At 43.7% G+C, this 18,357-nt stretch overlaps 1 protein-coding gene across 1 annotated transcript in view; it reads right to left on the bottom strand.

The window, feature by feature from the left end:
• LOC120018665 (leucine-rich repeat and fibronectin type III domain-containing protein 1-like protein) overlaps positions 1 to 16,567 on the bottom strand; it is a 35,138-nt gene extending 18,571 nt beyond the window's left edge. The window contains exon 1 of the mRNA XM_038961865.1: positions 15,186 to 16,567. Within this exon, the coding sequence (XP_038817793.1) occupies positions 15,186 to 16,567 (1,382 nt within the window). The remainder of the gene's footprint in view (positions 1 to 15,185) is intronic.
• Between the last annotated feature and the right edge of the window lie 1,790 nt (positions 16,568 to 18,357).

The following is an 18,357-nucleotide window of genomic DNA, read 5'->3' as shown; positions in this document are numbered from 1 at the left end:
GCTAAAACTCCATCGATTCTCAATTGCGATGCGGTTCTAGAAACATAAAGCCCTTTACTTTCATGTCACAGCAGAATCATTTCACAAATGCAAAATATGCGCATGCTCTACACTGTTTAAAACGGCTTCATCGCAGTTGAAGCCAGCAGAAGTTTTCAGTGACAACACGTTTCTGACGGCCTTCTTCCATTGCACACACGTTTTCGGAGCCCGCCAGGTAGCTAAATAGCACAGGTGGTCCCTCTGTCTTCCGTCTGTCTTCCGTAAACAAGCGCTGTAACATGGAGACATGGCCGTGTGGGAACATTAACTAACCCTATAAAGTTGTGTATTCATTTAACCTTTTGTTTTTTGAAAATGATTTCTCCCTAATATGAAATATGAGGTCCTTATACTTCCAAAACCGTACCGCAAGTGACACATGTTAACGTTCTGACCGGGATTTAACAACCCCCCCCCCTACAGAAAACACCTTTGTCCAATGACTTGGTGATAACTAGCAAACTTCCGTACATCGCAGTGTTCTGTACATATGACCTTATTTTAGCGCCCCAAACATGAAATACTTCCAGGTTAACTGTAATATGAATACCATTGTAAAGCACAATCAAGCAAAATCAATGACGAGCCCTTCATGCTGCCCGTCTCTACATGATTGAAGAAGGTAATGGAGCTCCATTACCTTCTGAGCTACTGAGTGATAGTGAAAGGGGGAGATATGTCGTGTGGGGAAACAACTTTTTTCACCCGACTTGTCAAACTTATCACCTCTAAAATGTTTATAAAACACCATAAAGAGCTTATATAATGTGTCATTACATACCTATTTGAAGGTTTGTGTCGAATTTGAATAGAGTTTTTAGGGTGGCGCTAAAGTTATCTTCACAAGTAAACTGCGGCTGTCACGGCTTTTGAGAGTCATGATGAAAATGTACTATCGATTGAATTAACTATTGATGAACTAACGAGTACTTAACTTTACAATCACCATTGATCATTTCTTGTTTTTAAACTGCGAGAGAAGTGCTACTCCTGGTGGAAAGAGGCTGTACGGCACACAATGAGTTGCATTATGCGTGCCGTACGTTACATCGTGAGACGTCACGAAGTAACGTACAGCGTCAGAGGGGTACGTTTTGTCACATTTTCTCGAATACTATTGGTCCATTACCATGTCAATCAATGCATTTAATGTGCATATTATTGCACCATCTAACCTTGTGTTCTTCTTCTTCTTTCTTTGGCTTTCTGGCAGAATAAACGCTGTGTTGCGTATTGCTGCCTTTCACAGGTTGGAGTGCGGATTGCACATTTTGTTCTCCCCCACAGTTGGCACACAGTAGTTTCTCCATCCCAACCCTCTGACTATGCCTTCTTGCCATTGGGTCTACGTCTCACCAAACGGCGGGCTCACAAACACTAGGAATAATCAATTTAATTTGATCCACCTCAACACTCAACGCTAGCCCACGGATCACTTCTTTGAGCGGTGCTTTGCCCTGGAGAGCAAAACATGCCACAGGTTGAGCCCCGAGCAGCGTGACTCAAAGCGCCCGCAGCGTGACTCAAAGCGCCCGCTTCCTCTAAGCGGTAGATACTCAAAAAAAAATCAAAATAATTCCATTCCCCGACACTTTCACAGATGTAACCATTCCCAGTTTGTCCTTTACCCAGCTTGACACAACATATGGATCGGCTTAAAAGCAGGAATGCACTCGTTCCAAAACTCTCACTCCAACCGTTCCAAAATCATCTCTGGTAGGATTCTCAGGGCAAACGTTAGAAGCCTCCACTACGACTGTGACCGCAGGTCAGCCCAATTCTTCCTCAAAGCGCTACCCACTGCCGACCAACTCCATTTCAAGAGCCTCAAGATTCTCAGGAGAGCAAGAAGACCTAAAAGGTAAGATAACTTGGATTGCATACAGGAGACGAAGGTATGTAGTCAAGTGACAAACCTCTGAATTTAGTAGCACCATTATGCCATCGTGTCATCACACTCCCTCCAAAAGGCCTCTAACCTTGTCACATGACATGAGTCAATTATAGGAAGGAAAATCTGACCACTAGGGGGCAAGAAGCCACAGAAACATCTAACTGGAAACATGACAGTGGCCATGTGACCACCCTTGGTTGAAGTCAGGACCTGGTCTTTGCAGCACCTGAGTCACACTGGGTCTAGTAGTTCTGGCAGTTAATACAGTTCTACTCTTCCCCAATCTTTGATGTGTGTGTGTGTGTGTGTGTGTGTGTGTGTGTGTGTGTGTGTGTGTGTGTGTGTGTGTGTGTGTGTGTGTGTGTGTGTGTGTGTGTGTGCGCGAGAGAGAGAGTCACAGAAGGTCTTTGTTGTGTGCCACACACACACACACACACACACACTCTCACAGGAAAACACACACACACACACACACAATTGTCCAGGCCACCTGCTTCCCTCTGTCGGGTCCTCAGGTGGCAGACAGGGCTAGTTCAGCCCACTTACACTGATGGCCATCTGGCTTAGGCTATATAAGTGGCCCATCAGTTAACACATGGCAGAGAGACTCCCTGCTAGGCTGCCCTCAACCTATGGTACACACTCCTGCCACCACTCAGAGTCTTATGATTTGCATGTTCACCAGACAGAACCTAGTTTCCTGAAACTAAATCCTTCCAGCCATCTCAAACTGCCCATACATTTTACCAGAGCCCCAAGATGGAGACCATTTCTCTCTCATTGTTTCCAAACATACAATACGTTGAGACATAACTGTAAAACGGCAGATTCAACCCGCAATGAAAAGCAAACCTACAGTAGGAGCCGCTCGGACACATAGAACACAATGACAGCATACGTCTCTCTGTGGACGTGTTGCGGATCGATAGATTTGATAAATGAGGGATAAACATGGCACTTGCCACGCTTCCTCAAATCTGCCCGATTATTTGAAGTGGCTCTGAGTTGAAGAAAGAGGGGGGGGGGGGGGGTCAGAACACCTTAATGCCTTTCAGAGAAATCCCAGTTATCCACAATCACTAAGGGGCTTAGCGACAGGCTTTGAGAAGAAGCACCCCAAAGCACCCGGAAACACCCCAAGAGCCTATGGGAATTGATCTACTATCAGCGAGCATTGGCTTACATTGCCTTCCTATAATTGAGTATTTCAGGAATTAAATCTGCTTAGAAAACTTCCTAAAATCATTGTGAGACATGTCTTGGGAGAAGACAAGTGGACAAAGTCAGTTTAAAAGTTATCTTTGTTTGTTTTACTTCACAGTGCAGGCTTGAGTGCTTCCAAAGAAATTAGTATTTCAATCAAACTGTTTCTGTGATGGATTTGCACTTAAAAGAGCAGGAGCATACTTTACTAATGCTTCTTATAACATTCCTGCTAACCAAATTAATGTAATGCTTAGTTTGAGCAAGAAAGAGAGCGAGGAAAGCATGTGACTGGGTGTGTGTGTGTGTGCTCATGAGAAAGAAAGAGCATGTGACTGTGCGTGTGTGTGTGCATGCGTGCGTGTGAATTTGATATTTGCGTTCAGATGATGGACTGTTCATGAAGACACGGAACATTGTTCATATTACAACACGGTAATGACAAACGCATGGCCTTTGCCCATCATTTCCGGTGCATCAACTCGATCCCTCCTCCTCATTCAATGACGTAGTCACCTCCGTTATCCATCAATAGGTAACTCAACAGCATCTCTGTCACATTCTGCTGCCTTCACTCCTTTATAAAAAAGAGTGACCTGTTGCCGGTGATTAAAATCACTAACTGGGCCAGCGCCTCCCTCCCTCCCTCGTTATCGCTACGGCTGTTGTATGTCTGTCTGCTAAATTAATCTAAACACTCCCGGGGATGGAGGAGATGGGGGGGGCATGTCAACACCCATAATAAAAAAATGATCTGGGGCTTGGGGAGGATGATGAAAACTCTGAGCAAGATGCCAAGGACCAGCACATCAGTATGGGTCTGGGGAGGTGACAGGGCCTTTCTTCTGAGCACAGCTAGATTTGGACCAGAGGAGGAGAGAATGGAAAAAGTACTGCGGTAACTGTGCATTACAAAAGGGCCTCGCTCACGCCCATGTAACTAGCTAGAGCGAAGTGACTCTTTTGAACTGTAGCGCTTGATAACATGAATTATTTTTCATGGGTTGAGTATAATTGGCAGTCATTGAAGCAGGTATTTGGTACTTGTGTGAATGCCCAGTTGATGTTAGGGGGTGTAATCCAATTAGTTAATACTAAGTGAATCATTGAATTAGAGGACAATGGCCTAATGATTAGCTAAGTGCGTAATGCCACATGTGTGTACACACATATTAGTAGAGAATTACAAACAAAGTAAATAAGGAAGGCATGAGCCGTAAGTGAACTAACAACTGGCAGGACTCAGGCTCAGTAGAAGAGTTAGGGAGAAACACACTGCTTAATCCCATTGACCGATAAAACTTACCATGACTAGGGTTACAAAGCTACCAGAAATTCACCAAAGTTACCCGATATCTTCGGTAATTTTGGCAATCTATTGTAAGTTTGGTAATTTATAGTTCTATAACTTTGTGTCCATAATTGTCCATGAGTTTCTAGTAGATAGACCATATGGTTCAAAAGGAAATAGCCTAATTCATTTAACCCTCCTGTTGTGTTCCGGTCAAATTGGACCGATTTTCAAGTTCGCGCTCTGAAAAATGTAGTTCATTTAATCTGATTGTCATAAGGATCCATGACTTTGTCCACACAGAGCGTCTGAACACATAAAATACATTTGGATGATTTTCATTACATTTTGGGTGTTTTATTTAACTTTTGTACACCTGTGGTGTTCCTGGTCAAAAATCACCGGTCATTAGAAATTAATGGGTGAGACTACAATTAGTGTATAAAATTGAGTTCAGGCACATGCCCATTAACCAGATGGACACTTCCTCTCCCAGACCACCACATGCATGTGTGTTTGAGCACACACACACACATACATACACACACACACACCTCACTCCCCTTCTTGGTGTCCATGGCAACCTTCCCCAATAGAATATTTCCCCCACGGGAACCACACCTGTTGGCATTCTCACAAACAATCGCAACATTGTTTCAATAATACAGTGGGGCAAAAAAGTATTTAGTCAGCCACCAATTGTGCAAGTTCTCCCACTTAAAAAGATGAGAGAGGCCTGTAATTTTCATCATAGGTACATAGGTACACTTCAACTATGACAGACAAAATGAGAAAAAAAATCCAGAAAATCACATTGTAGGATTTTTAATGAATTTATTTGCAAATTATGGTGGAAAATAAGTATTTGGTCAATAACTGTAACGTTCGTCTAAGTCGTCCTCCTCCTCAGACGAGGAGAGGCGAGAAGGATCTGAGGACCAATACGCAGCGAGGTATGATGACATAATGAATTTATTTAACAAGACGAAACACTGACAAAACACTTGGAAAATACAAAAACAACAAAACGACGTAGACAGACCTGAACTTACGAACTTACAATAGACACGAAGAACGCACGAACAGGAAAGACTAGCCAAACGAACGAACAAACGAAACAGTCCCGTGTGGTATACACAGACACAGGAACAATCACCCACAAACAAACAGTGAGAACAGCCTACCTTAATATGGTTCTCAATCAGAGGAAACGTCAAACACCTGCCTCTAATTGAGAACCATATCAGGCAACACATTAACCCAACATAGCAACACATAACATAGACTACACACCCAGCACACGTCCTGACCAACTAAACAAAGTAAAACAAAGGAAAAACAGGTCAGGAACGTGACAATAACAAAAGTTTAACTCAATACTTTGTTATATACCCTTTGTTGGCAATGACAGAGGTCAAACGTTTTCTGTAAGTCTTCACAAGGTTTTCACACACTGTTGCTGGTATTTTGGCCCATTCCTCCATGCAGATCTCCTCTAGAGCAGTGATGTGTTTTGGGGCTGTTGCTGGGCAACACGGACTTTCAACTCCCTCCAAAGATTTCTATGGGGTTGAGATCTGGAGACTGGCTAGGCCACTCCAGGACCTTGAAATGCTTCTTACGAAGCCACTCCTTCGTTGCCCGGGCGGTGTGTTTGGGATCATTGTCATGCTGAAAGACCCAGCCACGTTTCATCTTCAATTCCCTTGCTGATGGAAGGAGGTTTTCACTCAAAATCTCACGATACATGGCCCCATTCATTCTTTCCTTTACACGGATCAGTCGTCCTGGTCCCTTTTCAGAAAAACAGCCAAAAAAGGATGATGTTTCCACCCCCATGCTTCACAGTAGGTATGGTGTTCTAAATCAAATCAAATCAAATTTTATTTGTCACATACACATGGTTAGCAGATGTTAATGCGAGTGTAGCGAAATGCTTGTGCTTCTAGTTCCGACAATGCAGTAATAACCCACAAGTAATCTAACCTAACAATTCCACAACTACTACCTTATACACACAAGTGTAAAGGGATAAAGAATATGTACATAAAGATATATGAATGAGTGATGGTACAGAACGGCATAGGCAAGATGCAGTAGATGGTATAGAGTACAGTATATACATATGAGATGAGTAATGTAGGGTATGTAAACATAAAGTGGCATAGTTTAAAGTGGCTAGTGATACATGTATTACATAGAGATGGCAAGATGCAGTAGATGATATAGAGTACAGTATATACATATACATATGAGATGAGTAATGTAGGGTATGTAAACATTATATTAGGTGGCATTGTTTAAAGTGGCTAGTGGTACATTTTTACATAATTTCCATCAATTCCCATTATTAAAGTGGCTGGAGTTGAGTCAGTATGTTGGCAGCGGCCGCTAACTGTTAGTGGTGGCTGTTTAACAGTCTGATGGCCTTGAGATAGAAGCTGTTTTTCAGTCTCTCGGTCCCTGCTTTGATGCACCTGTACTGACCTCGCCTTCTGGATGATAGCGGGGTGAACAGGCAGTGGCTTGGGTGGTTGTTGTCCTTGATGATCTTTATGGCCTTCCTGTGACATCGGGTGGTGTAGGTGTCCTGGAGGGCAGGTAGTTTGCCCCCGGTGATGCGTTGTGCAGACCTCACTACCCTCTGGAGAGCCTTACGGTTGTGGGCGGAGCAGTTGCCGTACCAGGCGGTGATACAGCCCGACAGGATGCTGTCGATTGTGCTGTAGAAGTTTGTGAGTGCTTTTGGTGACAAGCCGAATTTCTTCAGCCTCCTGAGGTTGAAGAGGCGCTGCTGTGCTTTTGGTGACAAGCCGAATTTCTTCAGCCTCCTGAGGTTGAAGAGGCGCTGCTGCGCCTTCTTCACAACGCTGTCTGTGTGGGTGGACCAATTCAGTTTGTCCGTGATGTGTACACCGAGGAACTTAAAACTTTCCACCTTCTCCACTACTGACCCGTCGATGTGGATAGGGGGGTGCTCCCTCTGCTGTTTCCTGAAGTTCACAATCATCTCCTTTGTTTTGTTGACGTTGAGTGTGAGGTTATTTTCCTGACACCACACTCCGAGGGCCCTCACCTCCTCCCTGTAGGCCACCTCCTCCCTGTTCTTTGGATGCAACTCAGCATTCTTTGTCCTCCAAACACGACGAGTTGAGTTTTTACCAAAAAGTTCTATTTTGGTTTCATCTGACCTTATGACATTCTCCCAATCTTCTTCTGGATCATCCAAATGCTCTCTAGCAAACTTCAGACGGGCCTGGACATGTACTGGCTTAAGCAGGGGACATGTCTGGCACTGCATGATTTGAGTCCCTGGCGGTGTAGTGTGTTACTGATGGTAGGCTTTGTTACTTTGGTCCCAGCTCTCTGCAGGTCATTCACTAGGTCCCCCCGTGTGGTTCTGGGATTTTTGCTCACCGTTCTTGTGATCATTTTGACCCCACGGGGTGAGATCTTGCGTGGAGCCCCAGATCGAGGGAGATTATCAGTGGTCTTGTATGTCTTCCATTTCCTAATAATTGCTCCCACAGTTGATTTCTTCAAACCAAGCTGCTTACCTATTGCAGATTCAGTCTTCCCAGCCTGGTGCAGGTCTACAATTTTGTTTCTGGTGTCCTTTGACAGCTCTTTGGTCTTGGCCATAGTGGAGTTTGGAGTGTGACTGTTTGAGGTTGTGGACAGGTGTCTTTTATACTGATAACAAGTTCAAACAGGTGCCATTAATACAGGTAACGAGTGGAGGACAGAGGAGCCTCTTAAAGAAGAAGTTACAGGTCTGTGAGAGCCAGAAATCTTGCTTGTTTGTAGGTGCCTGTACCGGCAGCCTTCCCTCTCTTCACTAGAAGAGAGAGTGTAGCAGCGATCGGACCAACACGCAGCGTAGCCAGTGCTCAACATGTTTAATTAAACAAAAAAACAGTGAACACTTACAACGATATAAAACAACAAAATGTGGCAAACCGAAACAGTCCTATCTGGTGCAGACAAAACACAGAGACAAGAAACAACCACCCACAATCCCCAACACAAAATCCCCACACGGGGCCACACAGTGGTCCCGTGTGGCTCAGTTGGTAGAGCATGGCGCTTGCAACGCCAGGGTTGTGGGTTCATTTCCCACGGGGGGACCAGGATGAATATGTATGAACTTTCCAATTTGTAAGTCGCTCTGGATAAGAGCGTCTGCTAAATGACTTAAATGTAAATGTAAATGTAAAACAAGCCACCTATATATGATTCTCAATCAGGGACAACGATTGACAGCTGTCTCTGATTGAGAACCATATTAGGCTGGACACAGAAACAGACGAACTAGACACACAACATAGAATTCCCACCCAGCTCACGTCCTGACCAACACTAAACAAGCAAAACACATAAGAACTCTGGTCAGGATGTTACAGTGCCCAAATACTTATTTTCCACCATAATTTGCAAATAAATTCATTAAAAATCCTACAATGTGATTTTCTGGATTTTTTCCCTAATTTTGTCTGTCATAGTTGAAGTGTACCTATGATGAAAATTACAGGCCTCTCTCATCTTTTTAAGTGGGAGAACTTGCACAATTGGTGGCTGACTAAATACTTTTTTGCCCCACTGTATATAGAACTTTTCTCACAGCCCTGGTTTATAAAGCTATTTTGAGGCCTTGCTCACAATTCATTCTGTGGCAGCACAATGACCAAACGATATACTGTATGAGGCTCACGATCATATCTTTGATCATGACACCGGTGAGGAGGAGAGAGGCCAGGAAACTGACAGTTTCATCTGAGTATTTGTTATAGTCAAAATATTCCATACATTATGCTTTTCTTACTCAAAAACGTTTTGTATGACCTCAGGTCAATGAGGCCTACAGGCCATAAATAGCAAATAGAAGTTCAAAACTTGTAATGTTCACAAGAACTTAAGTCGATAAAAAGATCTAACACAACATTAGGTGATAATATATATACTCTTATGGATTTATAAATCAGCTATAATGGGGAGGTCAATTTAGACCGGGAACACAGCATTAATTAACATGAAACATACACAACGGGAGGGTTTTAAAAAAGCATCTAATCAACAATGGCATTATTTTTAATTTCCTCTGCAACTCGTCCAACTATTGACAAACTGCCACCAATTTGATGCCAAAACATTGGCAACAAATACATATTGACATAGTAAAATAAATAAAAGGTTGTAAAAAAGAATAATATAAAGGATATTTCATGCTGAGACCCTCATATTAAACCCCAACGGCATTCACAAAGTTCATGGTTTATATTTAGGATAATATTTTAGAGCGTTTATTTTTTTAAATTATTTCATGATTTTACATATTTTACATGCGATAAGAATGCACAGATGTCCAGAGATAAATACAGACACCTGTAATAATCTTACGTACCCAAAAAGGCCCGCTAGATGTCTTGTGATATATTACATAAAATCTTTGAAAGATACAAAAATGCTGGAAGTTTACTGGTAAACCTCAAATGTTTCCATAAATATATCCTCCATTTGCAACCCTAAGAATGACAACATTCCTTCTATAAACTTAAGTTCAGGATAAAATTGGATCATACCAGAGCTGAAACAGGAATACCAGTGTGTGATTTTAGGGTTATGGGTCATCCGACCACATAGTACAAACCCTGCAGCCTTCCAGCAAGGAGAAGTCCTCTCATCCCATCAATCATTCACGATGGGGGAGTCACTAGCTTGGAGGGGAAGACTATCTATCTAGGCTATTCTCTTCTCCATGCTATATCCCGGTTCACACATTAACCATCTGCCAATCACCTCTGATGGATTGCAGCTCCCAGTACTACTACATGGAGCCTAATGACATACTGTACTTCCTGGTCTTCATGCTTCGTCTTGGCTCAGTTCATATCACATGAGATAAAGGTCTGGCTTCAAATTGAAAATATCCTCTATCACCCACATCAGAATTCAAAGGAATCGGTCCATATTTCCAGCTCATTTCATGTTGATTTTAAACACTTGATCCTCGGCAGTCTAGTCGTCTAACTTGTGATCATATATTTTCAGAGAGAGGTGTCTATTATTTATTTTCCAGCATAATGATTTGATTGATATGCAGCCGGAGTAGCATGCATGTATACATTTAGGGAGCTGAGATTTTTGGGGGGCGGAGATGAGACAACCAGATGGGTTCATGTCTGGTGCTTCTGGTAGGGGATAAAGCCAATCGGCCCCTTGCTGCCCTTTCCAACAGAGACATACGTGAGGAGAATCCACTAAGATGGATAAACCTGGAAAAAGGGGAACATCACCGGATTCTAAGAGGCCAGTCATAGAAAATGGGAGCAACGTAGAAGGAACACTTAAAAGAAAAAGGCTAAGCTTAGAGATTTAGAGTCAGACGTTGCATGGTAGTTAGTAGAGCAGTGAGTGAGTGTGAGTGAGTGAGTGAGTGAGAGAGAGAGAGAGAGAGAGAGAGAGAGAGTGAGTGAGTGAGTGAGAGAGAGAGAGAGAGAGAGAGAGAGAGAGAGAGTCTGCACACTTGTACGCCTGTGTCCCTGAGTTTAAGTGTAGTGCACATGGTAATGTGCAGCTGAGCATATTATGTGTGATATCACAAACACCAGTTGAAAGCTTCAGCACTCTGTATGCATACGAATGAGATATCACACGTGATGGCAGCCTATCAGAATCCCCACCTTTTTCCTGTACATAACTTAAATGCCGTCCCGGCATATAACCTTGAAGAAAGCGTTGAAGTGGGCAGGTAGACGACGAAGAACAGGTTGGGATAACCATCTGTCCCACACCAACCTTCTCAACTCAACGCCTGGTTTCATTTGCATTGGCAAGCCTTAAAACCAACAATTTTAGAGATTAATAATAGAGATTTCATTTACTTTTAAATGGATGTTTGTGTTTTGACTCAGTCTTCGACGGTCGATTTATACAAGGTGCGTTTGTCTTACCGTTTATGTTACAGTTGTGGGCATCTGATAACAAAACATTATTATGTTGCCATTCTTTGTTGAAATAGGCAACAACATTGTCTTTCTTGGATCCCTATTCGACACCTCCATGCGAGATCTGATCTTACATACTATGTGGACTGGATGAGTCATCCTTTATGCTTTAAAGCCCTGGCCAGTTTGGTGGTTAGTTCCAACACAGAGGACCGCAATGTAAAGAGTGGTTAACAAAAGAACAAGGTAGACTGGCTCGTTCCCTCAGCCAAAACCTACATATTTAGCCTTTTGTCTATCTAGCCATCTCTGTACAGGCGATATGCTGCACCATCATGCACAGTGAGACAACTACGTTGATGGTATACCCATTGCTCAGGAGAAGCGGTGTACAGCAATGTAATGCTCTCCTGTTTGATTCTATTTTGATTTCTCACAAGGCAATGCTGTGAACATGTCATTGTGCCCTCTTTGCCGGGGGCCTTCAAGTACAACACCAAAATGAAATGACCTGTCCACGTTTGAAAATAGGATGAGCTTGTTGACAACCGAGTCTTGTCAAAACCATCATTTGGGGAATTGACTTACGCAATGCTCCGTTTTGCTCCACGCATCAAACTTTGCCAAGCCTTTGTTTAGAAGAATCCCTAATGTTTAGTGTTTTCATTTTGTTCTGACTATATATAGTCCTTATAAGGACTGTCTGAGAGATATCGCAAATACACTTCAAGTGGGCAAATTGTTGCATACCAATGATCCCGCTGGGCAAAGATGTCAATTCAACATCTATTCCATGTTGGTTCCATGTCATTTCATTGAAATGACGTGGACACAACGATGATTGAACGAGTGTGTGCCCAATGGGATGGTTTTGTCTCTCCCAAGAAACCCATGCCAGCTCAGAGAGCCAACAAAAGCTCCAAATAAATAGGTGATGAATGTTGCATGTATACTAATAATCACTCAAGTATAAACAGACCCAAGTCTGTCAAGCGAGTAGATCGGTGAGCTCATTGGTCATCACAAAGTATTAAAATAACCAATGGTATAAGTGAGCAAACAGTAAATGCCTTGCTTCCTCCCTCTCACATGAGTCCACTTGCTCACAAGTGGATTAGCAGTCTATTCAACTGTGAACACTGTAGCTGTAGAAGATGTAGTAGAAGCACTTACACATTCTGAGCCTGCTCCTCGATTTAAAATGACTGAACAAACTTCCATCCCTTAGTAATATAGTTCGGCTGATAATCATGATATCACAGCGACAAAATCTCGGTTCCCTCATTCTTTCTCTCTTCACTTCTTCCCGTCTCCCCCTACAGTGCTCTTCCGCCCATGCCTAACAGAACCTCATGCAGAGGTGATTTAAAAAGCAGAGCATGAAAGGAGTGTGCGTGTGTACGACGGTGCTATTCTATTGTGGTGGGGCCTCTATTCACCGGGGGCCCCACCCCAGAGAGGGACTGAGAGGAGCTCGGTGGTGTCAGTGCGGCAAATAGTCCTGTAAATCAGAGGCGTTAAGGGGAGTTGAGGAAGTGTGACTACTGCATAAGTCCAGCTGGGTCCCATTGTTTCCTGGTGACACCCCGCATGGATACACTATCAATGCCATCGATGGGTACCGCCCAAGTGACTGTGCCAGCAAATATACAGTGGAACTCAATGGTCCTCACAGCCGGGCCCCGGGTGCTTCTGATATAAACTATTAATCACTTCCTACATTGGAGGAATGGTAGGGGCCATGTCCCAATACTGTCAGATGGCTTCCTTTTAATAGTCCATTTTTTTTCTGACTGTTGATGTGAAAAAGAGGGCATTGATTTACACTGTATCAAATGCATTTGTCAAGTCATTTCAGATCCACGGACACAAGGGAAGGACTATCAAGCCCTATTGGGCCAAAATGACATGTTTTTTCGTTTTTTTTTTTTTACAGAAATGGCTAAAATGATCAAGGACACATTTTGAGTAGGAGCTGGAACAGAGCAAAGTGAACATAGCAGCTAATTTGCAAAGGGACAAATCAGCAGAAGGGTACCGGCAGACATTTCCATAGCCCTAATGCGTAGCGAGCTGGCAGGCTGGACCATTCGTTTGGTCGACCCAGTTCCTGTGGGCATTATACTGAGTCGCTCGTAATAATTTTTGGGCTGCGGTGTGTTGTGTACTGGGAGCTGGCAGTGGCTGTTACGCCATTGCTCTGCACAGCTTTTGAAAAATGTCTATAAATTACAGCTTCGGGGTGTTGTTGCTAGCTTGAGCTCCTCGCCTCCGAAACATGTCCCTTATGCACATTCTTCTCTTCTTCCAAATCAATATGGAAGACAGAGGCTGAATTTAAGCAAGCTTTTCTGCCCTAGAGTCGAACAAAACCTCTGATTCATCTAAAACAAAGAAATATGTTTTTTTTATGATGAGTTGTTTAAGAAATGTACTGTACTGTACTTGCTTTGTTTGTGTGGGTGTGTGTTTGTATTAGTGTATTGAATGCCTTTGAGTGTACTATGTGCTCATACCCTTCAGTGGGTGTGTAGACAAGTGCAAGATACATACTGTAATATGCTAGGTTTACATAACTGTGTGTGTGTGTGTGTGTGTGTGTGTGTGTGTGTGTGTGTGTGTGTGTGTGTGTGTGTGTGCGTGCGTGCGCGCATATGTGTGTATGTCCGCGCAAGCGTGTAATGTGTGTGTGTGCTCACAGGCTTGCCCACACCAAATAAACAAATCAGTCAACTAGTCAATGAGGAACAATAATCAGGGAGCCAGGTTTAAGTCCTTAGTACTAGATAAATTCACCTACATTAACATCTCTCCTGTCCACTCAGTTAATTAGCTGCCGTGTTCATTCGTTTAGGCTCCCCACACTATCTGCTGAGACAGAGTGCATCAGAGCACAGAAGCATCAGTCTATTAACTGTGTACCTGCTCTAAAACTATCCACAATCCAAACTGTGCCTCTCTGTGCACAACGCTCCTCTATGTGTTCAGCATTCAAAATCATCCCTCCAACTCCCCGTGGTAACAGACACTGCTTGGGGAATACGTTTCCCTTGAAACAAATATTGAAAAGTTCTCCCTTTCTCTCACTGTGGCTGTGCATTTTCTACAGTGGGACAGACCCGCCTATCTTCGGTCACTGAGAGTTGCCACCAGAATCTCGGCGTGGACGCCCTAAATGAGATCCTAAATCAATTTTCTCCCTTGGTGACTGCTGTCATTGATCAGAGAAGAAAAATAAAAAGTTGCCTGCATACAGCCCTGGGCCAGGCCCCGTAAGAAGACGTGAGGAGACTTGAATGAAAACCAATACTTTTTGAGGACCAAAATAATTAATGAGTGGGAACAGAACGATCCATCAGCATCCATCAGAGCGATACAAACTCTACAAATTGATATAAATTGATGTTGGACCTGGCGTCTGCAATGACGGAAGCATCAAAACAAAATAGTATTACCTTGGAACAAGAACAAGAGAAGAGAGGAAACATTTTCTCAAAGCAAATGAAAAAGTGTCCTTGTTTATCTCTTGCAAATAATGATGAGTAATTACCACCTAATTATCATCTCATTATAATGACATACATTTGTACAAGATGAAATGTTTCTGGTGTTCTTATGATTGCTACTGATAGACATTTTGTAATTGTACATCTGTGAGTCAAAATGGTATTTAATCATAAAACCTTGAGTAGGTCATTAATACAAAAAAAAAACCAGTTCAAAGTTATTAACTCATTCTAACCAAGAGACTGAAGCTATTTCCCCTCTTCATTTCCCCATCACCCCTGTTTAGATCCCTATCCCCCCTCACCTGTAGATAAGCGTGTCATCCAGGGAACTGTTGTACTGGACCTGGTACATCCTGATCCCAGGAACGTGGTTCTGATATGGCCATTTGATCAGCACTGAGCTAGCTGTCAGCTCCGCCATCAGCACCCTTCCCTCCTGGTTCCTCCGTGTGTCGTTGCCCGTGGTTGAGGTGGACTTGGCCGAGGTGAGGATGTCTGACGGACCAGGGTCGGGCTCCCGTAGCCGGTTGGTGCTGTTGGCCAGGTGGGGGAGGAGGTTGACCACCAGCTCCACCTGGCCCGTGGACTCCCCCGCTGCGTTGGAGGCAATGCAGGTGAAGGTTCCAGAGTCCTTCAGGGAGGTGATGTTGATGTCCAGGCTCCCGTTGCTGAAGGTGACAGTCCGTGACGTGTTGGAGATCAGACGGCCCTCGGGGGAAATCCAGTGAATCTCTGGGTCCGGGTCTCCATTGGCCTTGCACTTCAGACTGGTAGGCTGGCCCTCCATGGTGAAGGTCTTGGCAGACTTCCTGGTCATGACCGGAGGCTCACAGATGAACTCCTCCTCGGGGATGGTCCAGAAGTACTTGGCTGTGAGGTCTGGAGGAGAGGCGCAGGTCTCCAGATCGTCTTCTCTGGTCAGCCTCCTCAGCCACAGCAGCTCACAGTTACAGTGGAGCGGGTTTCCACCAAAACTCATCACCAATGACGACTGAGGAGATCCTTTGGCTTTCGCGTAGACAGGGATGCGCAGAAAAAGTGGATCCGGTGGGATCTTCTTAAGCTTATTGGACGTCATGTCCAGACGCGCCAGCTTATGCAGGTTGGTGAAGATCCCTTGGGGCACGTGCTCTATAAGGTTATGGTCCATGTTAAGGGTGTTGACATTGGTTAGACGACCTATCGTCTCCCAGGGGATGTCCACCAGGTTGTTGTAGGACAGGTCTAGGTCTTCCAGGGTTCCTGTGAAGTCATCAAAGGCGTGGGGAGAGATATTGTGCAGCTGGTTGTTGGCCAAGATCAGGTGCCTAAGGTTGGTGAGCCCCCGAAAGTGGTCATCCCTGATCACACTCAGCCGGTTGCTGTCCAGGTGCAGCGCCCGCAGCCGCTTTAGGTCCTCGAAGGTGTAAGGCATGATCTGGCTTATGGTGTTGCGGGACAACGTCAGATGGATCAAACTAGTCATGTTGGCAAAGTCCCGCCTCCTTATGGCTGTGATATAGTTCTCAGTGAGCCGCAGCTCCACGGTGCGCCGGTCGATGACGGTGGGCACGAAGAGTAGGCCCGTCTTAGCGCAGAGGATGGCCAGCGAGGGGGACAGGTTCTGGCACATGCAGCGCTTGGGGCACAGCTGCCCCCTGGTGGAGACGGCCAGCATCAACAAGGAGAAGATCAGCCGGTCCATCCTCCCTCCGGCTTTCTGGGAAACTGCAAGGCAAAGGAGAGAGGCACTGGTCAGAACATGTCAGGACGTGAGACGCTAGGTGGGGAATTCACTAGGTGAATCAAGATGTATATCTATGTGTTTAGCTATCACAGTGGTTAAACTGAGATTAAATATCTCTATCAGCCATGATCAGGATGCAAAAAAGCAGTGTTCGAAGTACATTCAGATAATTAAAGCCAGTAAATGTATGTAAATGCATTTCAATGAATGTGCAATACCTTGAATTAAATGTTTAGCACAGACTGAGGCATAAGGTTGAGGTGATGTTTCAAGAGAGCCAATTTTCTTAACAGCTTGTATCTTATTTTCCTCTGCATAGGAACTTCTTTAAGATGTTAGGGAATTATACACATGTCGTGCTAATACGCCCAATGAAGAGATAAGAACAAATAGTAGGTTTGTGTAATTATAGCTTAGCAAATCATTTAACTCAACATGCAATCCCCGGACAAAGTTAGTTGGCTGCACAGTTTAATAAGGGGTTTATCACAGTGGGTCTACCTTCTGTGGATTCTCTAAAAGCCAGTCTTTTAAATAGCTGCATACATCTCCAATATGAGTGAAAACAGAAATGTATCCACATAGAAGATGCCAACTGGCAATACATATACAATTGTAGCAAAAGCACGCAGTCATCCACCCACACACTTACGAACACATTTTTTAAAATATCCCCTCTAAAGAAAACACACACATGCAAACACAGAAACACACAGTGTCTCATATCTACCCTGCTTCCAGGTATGGCAGATACTGTTTTGTCTTTAAAATAAAGATTGGTAGTCCTATTACAAATACAAAAATATCTGCGGTAGCGGGACAGATTTGAAGTGCTATGAACAGACTATGGCCGAGATATATATATATATATATCTCCTCTCTCTCTCTCGCATATGAAGCATATCCATGAAACGGTACTTTAATATTTTTATCGTGGTAATTCCTTGTTCATGCCGAAGTACCTTAAACACACACGCTCTATCTGTATTGATAGCATTTCTGCGGTTACAGTTTTCAGCTTTACAACTTAATACACCAGGATCTGCATGGGATTTGTCATAGGCCATTAAATAGGCCTTTTGTTTCCTGTCTGTGCTGTGAATTTAATAAAACCAGGGAATGGAATTGGAATGGAGATGTATGAGGTTATTGTATGGCTTCTCTCGTGCGACGAAGTGGCCATCAGCCATGCAGCGTCAACAGAAACAGAGCAGCTGCCCATATGCATCTCATTTCACCAACCCATTTCACAGCTGTAGCTTGGATTATGGGGCTAACGCTATGATGAATACCAAACGAAAGTAAAGCCACGTTGGAAGCCTTTTCTGTTGTTGTTTTGTTCTTATAAGCATTTGATCTTGTGAATAGAGGTGCAGTATGCACTGGTGCGGTTACTCTCAAGGTCAAATCACTGTGTGAGACATATAGGCCACCATACCGTACATACCGTAATGGATGAAAAAGGCCAGCATGATGGATGCTCTGAAAAACACTTACCTGCTGGCTCTCATAATTAAAAAGGAATTAACTGTACTGCCAGACAACAGAAAAAAAACTGTCCTTTTAAAGACATGCCAACAGTTATTAGCAACTGTAAATTGCCGTTTCGCTGGGAAGGAACAAAGAAATACAGTACATAAAAATAAAGACTAACAAGGAACATGCTGCTCCGTTGTTGAATGAATGGCGGCCAGGCCACTTTCAACTTCATGAGAGGAAATGCAGGTAAATGACAAAATAACATGGAT

This window comes from Salvelinus namaycush, chromosome 23 (assembly GCF_016432855.1).
Source record: "Salvelinus namaycush isolate Seneca chromosome 23, SaNama_1.0, whole genome shotgun sequence".
In the NCBI taxonomy this organism is placed as follows: domain Eukaryota; kingdom Metazoa; phylum Chordata; class Actinopteri; order Salmoniformes; family Salmonidae; genus Salvelinus; species Salvelinus namaycush.
Note: the sequence above shows the minus strand (reverse complement) of the source record. Positions and strands in the feature narration are given on the sequence as shown.